This window comes from Lissotriton vulgaris, chromosome 11, assembly GCF_964263255.1.
Source record: "Lissotriton vulgaris chromosome 11, aLisVul1.2, whole genome shotgun sequence".
NCBI classification, from domain to species: Eukaryota; Metazoa; Chordata; class Amphibia; order Caudata; family Salamandridae; genus Lissotriton; species Lissotriton vulgaris.
In genome coordinates, this window is record NC_141699.1 from 468,924,358 (window position 1) to 468,937,445 (window position 13,088).

Genomic DNA, 13,088 nt, shown 5'->3' on the forward strand with positions numbered 1-13,088 from the left:
CACTGTAGCGCGAGCTCGATGTAGAGAAGCCACGAGGGCTTCAAGGGCGGCCCCAGATGGCAGTGGGCCGCCCCAACGTCACGCAGAGCCTGTGGAGGCTCCAACGAAGGGGCATGTTTTATTACATAGAGCCTTGCGAGGCTCACGGCGCCCTTGTCCACGAGTCGGTGAAGGCTCCCACGATGCCCGCATTTTTGTTTACAGAGCCACGGAGGCTCGTGGGCCTATTTTAGTTAAGAGCCACGTGGGCTCTAGGGGGGCACAGTGAATTCCTGAGCCAGATGGCTCCAGCGCCCCCCCCCCCCCTACTTCTTTCCAGAGCCCAGTGGGCTCCAACGCTTTGGGGGCATGTTAGTGACAGAGCCTGTGTGGCTCAGGTGGCGCAGACTGTTCTAGGGGCTACTGAGAGCCCTGCCACAGCTTGTTAGTACACAGTTGCCCAGCACTTTGTGGGCAGCTGCCACGTTTAGGCTGTTTGTACTCTGTGACTGGCGCTGCATGGCAGCGCGCCCTGACATTGGACACAGGGCATCTGAGCCCCAACAAGGCCAGTTGGCCTAGGGACTGCCACAGGTGGTGGCCTATGTAAGTTATGCGCAATGTGATTCCTATGTTTTTAATAGTGATTGCCTACTGTGTGTTTTTGCGCTATTGTGTTGTTCTGGCACCGCTGAATGTTTAGTCATCATGTGTCTTATTGCGCTGCACCCCTGAATGCAATTTTATTGCATCATGTGCTTTATTCTCAACACCTCTGAATGTTTTAGGCATCATGTGTTTCTCTTTATTACTCCTCTGAATGTAGGTTATTGCATCATGGGTAAGGTGTTCTTTTCCTAGACCCCTAAACGCTGAGTGATACTTAGGTGGTTGTCTTTTCTACTCCTCTGAATGTAGGTTTATTGCATCATGAGTAATGTATTCTTTCTTAGACCCCTAAATGCTGTGTGATACTTAGCTGGTTCTTCTTTCTTAGTACAGGTGGTCCTAGTAAGGTCCTGGTTCCTGTTACCAGTGGTTACTGGTTGTTATCTTTGATTATTATTTTATGTTACATTTAGTCTTTATTCTACAAGTGATTTTATATTCTACATTTTATCTAGAAGTACTATATCTGATTCTGACAGGCGCCCATGTGGCCCTGTCTGGTGTACATAATCCCTGTGAATATTGCCTGTGCCAGTTGGCACAATGTATATGTGTGATTTTATCTGATATGTTTTTATAATACAAAAGTTATTTTTATAATAACCTTGTGTGGAGTCTCTTTTTGTGGTGTGCCTAGTATGTTGTTGCTGTTGTGCGCTGGCGCAAATGCTTTACACATTGCCTCAGAGTTTAGCCTTACTGCTTGAGCCAAGCTACCAAGGGGGTGAGCAGAGGTTATCTTGGCGTGTGACTTCCTTGCCCTGACTAGAATGGTGGTTTCTGCCTGGCTTTGGAGTCAGCCTTAGCCTACCAGAAATAGCCAGTTCTAACATATACATACACATTTAAACATTGCCATAAACTCAGATATAGAAGAGTGGACAACGGTGAGGCGGGTGAGCATGTGAGGAATCCACAGGCAGATTCTGTATCCACCAGAAAAAGCGTTACCGAAGGTAAGTAACTTGTTCTTCTGATGGATACATCTGCCAGTGGATTCCTCACCTTTTGAATAGAGTCCCACAGCAGTCCCCACTTCCGGAGGAGGGTGTCCACTCTCCTATACCAGAAAATCTTGTAGGACAGAGCGCGCAAAATGGCCATCCCTCCTCACCTAGCTATCCAAGCAGTAATGATTTGCCAAAGTGTGGAGGGAGGCCCATGTTGCTGCTCTTCAAATGTCCTCCACAGGCAAATGTCCTCCACAGGAACACCCCTAGACAAAGCAGATGTTGATGACTTTGCTCTAGTAGAATGAGCCCTTATACCAGGGGTCTTCAATCTGTGGGGCGTGACCCCCGGGGGGCCGTGGAGCGATGCAAAGGGGGTCACGCCTTCACAGTGTCACTTCTGCCCTGGCCTCCAGGGCTTCAGCACCACTCCTCCCCCATCCTGTTTCTCAGCCCGGGCTGCTGCAGTGCAGCTCGCTCCTGGGGCCTCGGCTGGGCAGTGTCTGGAGTCTTATCTCCGGCCCGAGTTTTTCACAGGTCTTTAAAGACCATTAGCATATTTACATGCCTTTTTAACTGATTACCAAAGCTTAGTTTTTAAATGGTTTCAGTACCCTCTGGGCCCCCACTCTGCCTATTCCTTACATTTGTATTTTTACACTTACTGCTGTAGTGTGAGAATGCATTTAATGAAAAGAAATGTAAAGTTGGGTTGCCAAAAGAAACATGCCTGCTATGTGTTGTTTAAAGATCCTGCAGAGACCTGCTCTTGGCACTAAATTGAGTTACGAATAAAAAAGTATGTATTAATTAGTGTTGTGACTTTTCCGTCTTTATTCTCTTTAAATATTAGTCATGGATCATGGAGGCATCCCTAGAACACAATTAGAAGTGCTTTCAATTTATATTTTCTGTTCTAAGTATTCACAGATAAGTGCAAAAAATACAGTTGTAGGTGACTGCTTATTTCTGGGCCATCAAAATAACGAGCTGGTAACCCTAATCATTAGACTGGAAGTTTGTTGCAGGATCAGCACATTATTTCCTCCACCCTCGAACCCTGATTAATGCCATTATAGCAATAGTTTAACTTGTATCTGAAACCCTACGCTTCAAGTTTCTGGGAATGCACCCTGCTTTTCAGCAACTCACTTCCCATTCTCGTTCACACTGCACTCTCAGCGATCACCATGCACTCACACTGATCACCATGCACTCACACTGATCACCATGCACTCACACTGATCACCATGCACTCACAACATTCACCTGCTCACCCTGCTCTCACAGTGATCACTCTGCACAAAAAATTTGCTTGCATTGTTCACTCTGTACCTCACCCTGCAGTCACACGAGCACACTTCTCACCCTGCACTCATGTCACACTCCACTCACCTGTCCCCCCTTACAGCTCAATCTGTAGCTCACTCAAACAAGGCCATCACTAACCATGCACTAATTCGTCAAACTCTGCACTTACAGCAGAACCCAAATTCATATGGTCACCTCACTCACCCTGCAGCCACTCCTTTTACCCTACTCTCACACTGTTGCATTGCTCACCGTGCAGTCACATGGGCACTCTTGTCACCCACACAGTGCAGAAGGTTAAAGTGCCTGGTACAAAGAAGATGTACCATGCACATCACAGAACTGAGTGTGAGTAAACTAGGAGTACAGCTATAAAAAAAATGAAATGGTTGTCAGACAGGTGCTTTAGAGAGATGAGGTGTATTGGTGGTGAGTGGTAGTGAGGAAATTCATGGAGAAGGTGGAAAGACTGTTGCACCGTGTGCGACCAGTGCTTGGACAAGCCCTGGCTGGGAGTGTTAGCGCCCCCCCCCCCCCCCCCCCCCCCCGAAGATCGGGTATAGTGGATCCCCTGCTTCTGCCTATTATTTACATTTGTAGTGCGCTACTGTTACCAAAAGGTGTCCTGGGGCTAATAACCATCTGCCTGCAATGTGAGAGCGGGATCCGGGGTTGGGAGAGGAGAGAAGAGAGGGATGGAAGGGGGTGAGAGGAAAGGGGCATGGGTAAACTGCTTAACTCTGGACAAGACCACCACGGTTTGAATGCACCCTTGCTGCTCCCGGCCATGGCCAGGTGAGCTTCTAATGTAGCATTGCATATTCCTGCGGATTGGTAGGCCAATCACAGAGGTTGACTAGACATCTTTCTGATGTTAATTGGTGTATTTTGGTTATAAACTGGTACTGATGGGGTGAAATCTTTCCTCAGTATTACTGTGTTTAAAAATATTCTAAATAATAAAGCAATGCTACCCCAAATTACGCAGCATCACAGAACATTATTTACATTTTCTACTCACACAATTTAGTGAAGCCTGTCGCATAATTTGGTCCTCACCTTCCTCATAACCTAGAGGTTTAGAAATGTTCGTCAGGAGGGGGTCCTTACACTTGATAATGTTGACAGGGGGGTCTCGGCATCCAAAAGTTTGAAGACCTCTGCCTTATACCCTCTGGAGGTTCCTTACCAGCCAGGGCGTAGCAGATCTTGATGCAAAGTATGATCCATCTTGAGAGTGTGCACTTGTGCACAGCTCGTTCTTTCTTGCAGCCAGCAAATCCCACAAAGAGCTGGTCATCCACTCGATAGCCTTTTGCTCTATCAAGGTAAAAGCTCACCGCCCTCTTAGGGTCCAGACGGTGAAGACGCTCCTCCACCTTGAAGGGTGAGGGGGAGGATAGAAGGTAGGGAGGGTAATGGAATGTCGTAAATGGAATGGAGTAACCACCTTAGGCAGAAAAGCAGCCCTGGTCATAAGAACCATTCATTCAGCATGAATGGTCAAGAATGGGGGCTTTGAGCTAAGAGCTTAAAGCTCACTTACCCTCCTTGCCGAGGTAATTGCGACAAGAAAAACCGTCTTAAAAGACAAAAGTCTCAAAGGACACCTGTGTGAAGGTTCAAAAGGAGAACCCATTAAATATGTAAGAACTAGGTTCAAGTCCGATTGAGGCACAGTAAAGGGAGTAGGAGGAAACTTATTTGTTAAACCCTTTAAAAATCTCAGTCCAATGGGAGATTTAAACAAAAATGGTTGATCCGGTAAACCCATAAAAGCTGATAAAGCTGATAAATAACCTTTTACCGTAGCTACAGCAAAGCCCTGCTGTGCCAATGAAAAAGCAAATTTAAGTATTTCTGACAACCGAGCTCTCAAAGGATCAACAGAATTATCTACATACCAGGATACAAATTTAGACCACCTATATGAATAGATGGACTTGGTGGAGTCACGCCTAGCCGATAAATCGACATCCACCACATTAGGTGGGAGAGAAAAGGAATTCAGGTTGCCCACTTCAATCTCCAGGCATGAAGGTGTAAGGTCTGGAGGTGGGGGTGTAGAACCTGGCCCTTCATCTGAGAGAGGAGGTCTGCCCTGAAAGGGACACTGAGCGGAGGGCACGAGGAGAGGTGGAGAAGATCTGTGTACCACACCCTTCTTGGCCAATCCGGGGCGATCAATATAACTTGGGCCCGGTCTTGACGTATCTTCCTCAGAACCCGAAGAATCAAGGGTATGGGAGGAAACACGTAGAGGAGTTGCGAGTCCCAACTCAACTGAAACGCGTCCCCCAAGGCTCTCTGCATTGGATACTGGAGGCTGCAGAGTGACGGGCAGTGAGCGTTCTCGTGAGTGGCAAACAGGTCCACCTAAGGCGTTCCCCATGTCCGAAAGACATGGCGAACTACCTCCGGATGAAGTCTCCACTCGTGGTCGGCTGAGAACTGCAGACTGAGATTTTCTGCACGAACGTTCAGTGCTCCGGCCAGATGATTTGCCGCTACACAAATCTGATGTTCCTGAACCCAGAACCAGAGGCGCAGAGCCTCTCTGCAGAGACACTGCGACCCCACTCCTCCCTGTTTGTTGACATACCACATTGCGGTGGTGTTGTCCGTCAGGACTTGAACTGACGGACCGCGAAGGGAAGGGAGGAAAGCCTTGAGTGCCAGACGTATTGCCCGCAATGCCAAAAGGTTGATGTGAAGAAACCTTTCCTCTGGAGTCCAAAGACCCTTGACCTCCAGATTCCCCAGATGAGCACCCCACCCTAGAGTGGATGCATCTGTTATCACTGTGGCCACCGATGGAAGAGATTGAAAAGGCTTTCCTTGAGACACATTGCCTTCCACTACTCACCAAAACAGATCCGCTGCAGCTTCTCTGGAGATCCTTACCGACTCCCTGAGATCCCCTTGGTGCTGATACCACTGCCTGCGGAGGCACCACTGGAGTGCCCTCATGTGCCAGCGTGCATAGTTGACCAATAGAATGCAAGAAGCCATCAGACCGAGCGGACGAAGGACCTTCAGGACTGGAACAACAACAACAAATAAAGGAATCATTTTCTGTATGTCGTGAATCCTTTGAGGTGGAGGGAATGCACGACACACAGTTGTGTCCAGTCCGCACCTATGAACAGGTTGCGCTGGGAGGACACCAGGTGAGATTTGGGTACATTTATCGAAAAAACCCAACCTGTGCAACAACTGAGTTGTCTCTTGCAGATGATGGAGCACTACCTCCGGAGATTGTGCTTTGATTAGCCAATCGTCCAGATAAGGGAATACCGGAATCCCTGACCTTCTGAGATGTGCAGCAACCACAGCCATCACCTTGGTGAAGACTCGAGGCGCAGTAGTAAGACCAAACGGTAGAACCGCAAACTGGTAGTGCTGCAATTCCACCGTGAAGCGGAGATATTTCCCGTGCGACTTCAGAATGGTTATATGGAAGTAAGCATCCTGCAAGTCGATCGACACCATCTAGCCTTCCATCAGCGCTTGAAGAACCTGCGCAAGGGTGAGCATCTTGAACTTTTCCTGCTTCAGATAAAGGTTCAAGATCCTGAGATCCAGGATTGGACGAAGTCTGCCATTCTTTTTAGGAATCAAGAAATACCGGGAGCAGCACCCGTGACCCTTTCCTGCTCCGGAACCACCTCTATCGCACCCTTTTTGAACAGCGCCTTCACTTCTTCCTGAAGGAGCAACAGGTGGTCCTCCGAGCAAAAACCTTGGCAAGGAGGGTAATTTGGGGGGGAAACTTCCGAAAGGGAAGAACATACCCATTCTCTAAGATTGAGAACCCAAAGATCTGATGTAACCGATTCCCAATCTCGTAGAAAATAAGTAAGCCGACCCTCCGCAGGGCCCGCATGATCCGGAATGGCGGATCTAGGGCTGCTCTGCTGTTGTAGGTGGGGGGTGGGTATTAGAGGAGGAAGTGGAGGAGGAGGCTTGAGGTCCACGAGAATGACCCCTTTTTCTGCCTCTGTAGGACCTGTACAAAGGATTTTGTTGCTGCTGGGTTTGCTTAAAGGAACGAAAAGTAGACCTTCCAAAACCCTTGTACCTTTTGGAGACAGAACCTCTAGTCTGCAAACCCAAAGATCTTGCCGCCGCTCTGTTATCCTTAAACCTTTCCATAGCAGCATCAGCTTTCTTTCCGAAAAGGCCAGAGCCATCAAAAGGCAAATCCATCAGAGCAGCCGGAACATCCGCAGAAAACTCGGACGTCTTTAGCTAAGCAGCTCTTCTAGTGGCGACCCAAGACCCCATGATCCTAGCCACTGAATCTGCTTTGTCCATACCACTTTGTATGACCTGCCGAGCTGCCGCCTGCGCGTCAGATATTACTTCATTAAAGTTCTTTCTATCCTCCTCCGGAAGCTTAAGCGATAGCTGTTTCACTGTATCCATCAAAGCATGGACATATCTGCCTAGCAGACAAGTAGCATTAGTAGACTTTAGGGCCATACTTCCTGACGAAAACACCTTATTAGCGTTATGATCCTGCTTCTTAGAGTCTTTATCTCCAGGAACCTGGGGAAAAGCACCTGCAGATCTTTTCGAGCAAGCAGCCTGAACCACCAAACTCTCTGGCAAAGGATGAGAGTACAAGAATTCTGGATCTCCAGGCGCCACTCTACAACGCCTTGCTACTGTCTTTGACACTGCAGGAGCAGTAAGTGGTCTACTCCATACCTCCAATATGGGATCAGTAAGAGCCTCAGTAAATGGAAGAGTTGGCTCAACCACCGAGGATGGAGAATGCAGAACTTCAGTAAGGATGTTCGTTTTGTACTCCACAGATGGTAAAGTCAAATTCAAGAGCTCGGCAGCCTTTTTAATTACCACATGGTTAGGCACCACATCCTTAGAAGGAGCATCAGATACAGTGGGCAACTTCCATTCTGGTGAAAGTTCCAGTTCACTTGCATCATGCAACTCTTCAAAATAATCCTTCTGAAGCTCGCCCTCTTCAACCTCAGCCTCTCCAAAATTTCTTTCCTCAAAAAGGCGCTGCGCTCTACGCCTCGACCACTCTATTTGAACAGACGTCGTCGGATCCGGTAACGACTCCGATGGAGCCGGAGCCGCCTTCGAATGAGAAGCTGGAACCGGCGTCGAACTTGGAATTGGATCACGAGGTCGCTTTGGCGCCGAGAGATGCCATGATGGAGTTGGCGTGGGCATAAACGGCAGGAAGGGACCCGGAGCATATGCCTGTGGCACACCCAGATTATAAGCCAATAGACCCATGGGACCAGCAGGTGCACCAGAGGGGAACATTGTTCTCGCATAAACGCCATACATAGCGTTTCGAAAATGCAATGGGTCCTGATCAGGACCAGGAAACTGATGGTAAAAACCTACCGACTGCTCCCGAGGAGGCTGCACCGGATTCGACCCCTTCTGTTCCTCCTGTTCTTCGGGACATCGTACCGGAGTCGTCGATCCCTGAAGAACTTCTTCTCCTTCATCATGCACCGAAGACTGATACGGATCCAGAGACTGATTCGATACCGGAGCCGGCGTAGGCTCCCGAGACTGTAAAGGTGTGGCCTCACCTTCAGGAGTACAAACTGGAGAAGGGGAAATTGTGTCCTTATGATGTCTTCGAGAAGATGACTTCTTTTTCGAGTCCGACTCCCTGCCGGAATGGTGTCTCGAACTGTGCTTCTTTCTCATGTGCTTCTTTTTATAAGAACCAGAAGCATGACCCGAAGCAGACTTCGATGGAGACCTCGATCTGGACCTCTATCTCGACCTAGACTTCGATTCAGACTTTAACCTCGTACGTCTCGATCTTGAAGTCCTCTTGGCGTCCTTACCCTTAATTTTGGCAACTAGAAGTTTCGCCTCTCGTTCCCGAAGAGCCTTTGGGTTCATTTTTGAACAGGATCGACAACCCTTGACTTCGTGATCTGAATCCAGACACCATAGACATTCTTGATGAGGATCGGTGATGGACATCATCCTCCCACATGAATCGCATGGCTTAAATCCGGTCTTCTTCGTTGACATCTCGACGGAAGACAGGAAAACCAAGTAGATACAGAACAAAAGTTCACGATAGTAACAAAGTATCTATCCGCAACACAGAAGATCCCAAGAAACAGTTCGCGTCGACGACGCGGAAAAAAGGGAACTGATGTCATCACGCCGACGTAGGCTTATAAGGAGTCGGTGACGTCAGTTGGAGTCGCGCACGATGCCGTGCTCCTGTGATGTCGTCCACGCCGGCGTGCTACAAAAGAATTTTCCGAAAGTTGCTGACGCAGGGGGATATTCACAAGGTGAGGAATCCACTGGCAGATGTATCCATCAGAATTGTCAGTTATGGTTAAGGGTTCACACAACACCTCATCAGTCACGATGCACCACATGTTTTTCTCTTGACACCGTGTTTCTGCACTGTTGGCAAACTTGAGTTTTGAGTATAGCAGACAACGCAAGTTATAGGGCTTTACAGCAGGAAGTTCTGAAGGACAAACATTTTGCCCTCTTAAGGGACATGAGACTATATAATGTATTGACTGCTGCACTCGTGGCTGGTTATTAGATGTTCATAACAGGTACACAAAGCCACAGCTATAGTTGCAGCTTTTGTCATGGTGGATGGAGTCCTCATGCTCTTGGTAAGACATTCCTTTATCAAGTCATAACACTGTTTCAGTCAAAGGACAATAAATAGTACTAAAATTTGCAGTTTTCAAACCACCTTTCCTTTATGGATAGCTGAAAATCTACCAAAAAGCCGATTACAGGCTGAAACTCCTTAGTCCAATCAATGTTGAAACTCAGATCCGGCTGAGGATCCAAACAGTGTAGCCTCACTTCCAAGGGATGTGGCAGAGAGAAGAACGTGGGTACACATGAAAATGGAGATACCACCCTTAAGAGTAAGGATCTCCAGGACCTAAGAACCAGCGTGTCAAAAAAGAAAATACAAAACAGAGGCTGGACTGACCAAGCTTGGCCCTCAGTCCTCAAAGTCAACTGTAAACGGGCTCAAAAGAAGCACCTCTGAGTGAAGTCAAAGCCAAAATAAGGTACGACCGTAGCATGGCAAAGGAAACCAGGGGAAACATATGTGAGAGCACCTTCCACAAATGCCTCAAGTTGGCAATTCGAAGGAGAACATATCAGGCAAATGAAGGAAGGCCTTAAAAGCCTATAAGCAGCATTTAACTGTGCTTACAACAAAAACTTGCCAGCTAAAGACAAAAAGAACAGCCCAACATCAGAGGTTTGCATACAGAGGGTCAACTCCACCAGGCAACAAGTTGTCCCAACAACCTGTAAGTGGACTTAGTGGGAGTGTGTCGTGTAGCAGAATTACATTCACTACCTACAGCAGAAGCTAAAAGTTACTAATTTGCTCCATTCAATCTCCATGCATGGAGGGGCAGATTGTGAATATTCGAGTGACGCACCATGCCAAAAGCTAGTCTTCAAGGTAGGGGAATACATGCATCCCAGATCTACAAATATGGAGCACACCTGCCAACATCCTTAGTAAAAACCTGAAGAGCTGACATCAGAACATGATGAAGTGCTTCCTATGGGGGCAGCAGGATTAGTATATGAAAGTAGAAGTCCTACAGGTCCAAGGACATCATCTAAGCCCTCAGAACACAATGCCAGCAGAACCAGCACAAGCATAATCTTCATTTCCCATTTTAGGAACAAGTTCATCATCCTGAGGTATGAGATCAGTGTCATACCCCTGTTTTTCTTTGGAAGCAGGAAGTAAAGAGAGTAGCACCCCAAACCTCCCTCCTAGGGCACAATCCTAAAAAGCCCCCCTTGCCGATCAATATCAGAAACTTTATTGAGGGTATAGCAACATGATCTGCAGATGTCGGAGTCAAAATTGAAGGAAAGTGCGGATAGAGGGTTGCCATGATTTAAAGAAGGACCAAGTTGAACAATGTAAAGGACCTGTTTAGGTAGACTGTTATGGCAATATTAAGAATTGTCTATAGTCTTCAGTCAGTGGTAAATTAGTGATTAAATTGGAGTTTATTAAAGAAGAGTTTTTTGTAAATCAGGGTATATTATAAGATAAAAATCAAGCTACATCTCACAAATCTTTTTAACATTAGTACATTTGAGCAGCACCAAGTTCACTGGGACAGTAATATACCATGTGTCAAGAAGTCATGCACCTCACCTACCTCTTCCCACCAAATTATCATAATGTTCAGCCTGCCCTATAGTGACTCCAGACAGAGCGCCATGATGCCAAACTAGTGATGCAAGCAAACGGATTTCTGAAAACAAGACATCTGTCTGCAGTGCCAGCATGCATGGGAAACACTTCAGTTGCAATCCGATGCTTAGAAGCTATTTTACACTAAATGACAAAGGGGGCAAGTTGAAGTGTGAAGCACATTTTAACAAAACTTACTTTGTCAGCAGTTCTGCTGCAGGACACGCCTTCTGAAACTTGGCGAGGGATAGACTTCAACAGTTGGTCATTCGCCACAGACTTGTTGACAGCACATGTCTTTGACTGGTCTATAAGGGATGCATTTTTTTGCTTTGATGGTGGATCTTTATGCAGGTCAGGCATGGTGAGCCGTTTCAGAAATGGGCTTTTCATGCTAGCTACATTTTAAATAGGAATAACAAATTGGAGTTAAATACAGAAAAACAAATGAAATACATAATTTTCTTTGGAGAGAGAGCAAATGGATTCATACCCGCAGAAATAAAGCATATTGCAATTCTAAATTTAGATTGCTAACTTAATTTGAGTTTCTCTTAAACTAAAAGCTACATTTCAGAAAGTTTCTTAAGACTACCACTACATATGAATATATAACAAAATAGTTTATTTACCTCGGTCTGCAGATGCCCTGCCCATTTCGTACATACACATTTACTTACAAAACAAGAAAATAAGTAACTTACCTGTAAACTGTGGTTCTCCAGTATTGGTATCTTTCATAGATTCACATGCTTGAATCTTTCCCTGTTGTCGAAGTGGGAGTCCCACAGTACATTAAAAGCAGTAAGTAATGACTTTTAACATTAAAGTTATTAGAGAAAAAACGTTCACTTTAATATCTCGTCTCAGTCATTAGGAATGGTCCAAACTTCAGCCAATCAGGCGACAGCACCCTCTAAAACCCTCTCCACAGAGTCTCCAGGCTCTCGGATTTTCGAGCACAAGAGCAATTTAAGCGTATAAAAACAACCAGAGGAGCCTCTATGGGGAGGAGGGTGGGTTTGCATGTGAATCTATGAAAGATACCAATACTGGAGAACCACAGTTTACAAGTAACTTATTTTCTACTCCAATATGGGGGGATCTTACATAGATTCACATGCTTGAATCCAAAAATCCGAACAGATAGAAGTATAATAGGTATGTATGCTGATATAAGGCATGCAGTAAAAAACATACGCAATCCTGTAAATTCAACAACAAAATGCCCTAAGCATTTAAGAGGCACTCGACAGTCCTCTGCCCTCTGGGCTTCCAGCTCAGCAAGCCTTTCCGCTTCACAAATAATAAAACGAACGCCGCGTTTCAGGGAACCACCCCTTTCCTCATGGGCTGCTATGAAAGACACTTGATGCTGCACCATTTACATTTCTGACCTTTTATTAAAACAAGCCCCCCCCCAGTGGGCGAGTGCTGAGTACACCCTCGAACAAAGTTTGCTGGGACTTGTGGTCCCAAGTAAGGTCGAGTGTTCAAACATAAGTAATGCATTATCCATAAATACCTTTAGTAGGTTGTGTTACGGTCAAGCATGCTGTATTGGGACTTTTGGAGCACAGGACTCTACATTTAATACAGCATGCTTGACCGCAACACAGCCTACTACAGGTACTTAAGGACAATGCTTTACTTACATTTTAACACTGGACCTTAAAACAAACTTAATTCAATTACCAATTAAATAAAAGCAATAGTCAAAACATGTAGGAAGGTGGGAAGGAGAGAGGCTTACCTTATTGAAAAAGATTACAGAGAACCGCTTGTCCCACAGCTGTGTCAGCATTGCTTGTGGCTTCCAGACAGTAATGCCTTGTAAATGTTTGCCTGCTGGACCAGGGTACTGCTCTGCAAATCTGCAGTATAGGCACACCGGCAAAACGAGCGGTTGAGGAGGAAACTGTTCTCGTAGAGTGAGCTTTCACTCTTGAGAG

General features: G+C 46.4%; 1 protein-coding gene across 2 annotated transcripts in view; it reads right to left on the reverse strand.

The window, feature by feature from the left end:
* CDCA2 (cell division cycle associated 2) overlaps window positions 1–13,088 on the reverse strand; it is a 394,307-nt gene that overhangs the window by 250,167 nt on the left and 131,052 nt on the right. For both annotated transcript variants that reach the window (XM_086943530.1, XM_086943529.1), the window contains exon 6: window positions 11,335–11,534. In XM_086943530.1, the coding sequence (XP_086799656.1) occupies window positions 11,335–11,534 (200 nt within the window). The remainder of the gene's footprint in view (window positions 1–11,334; window positions 11,535–13,088) is intronic.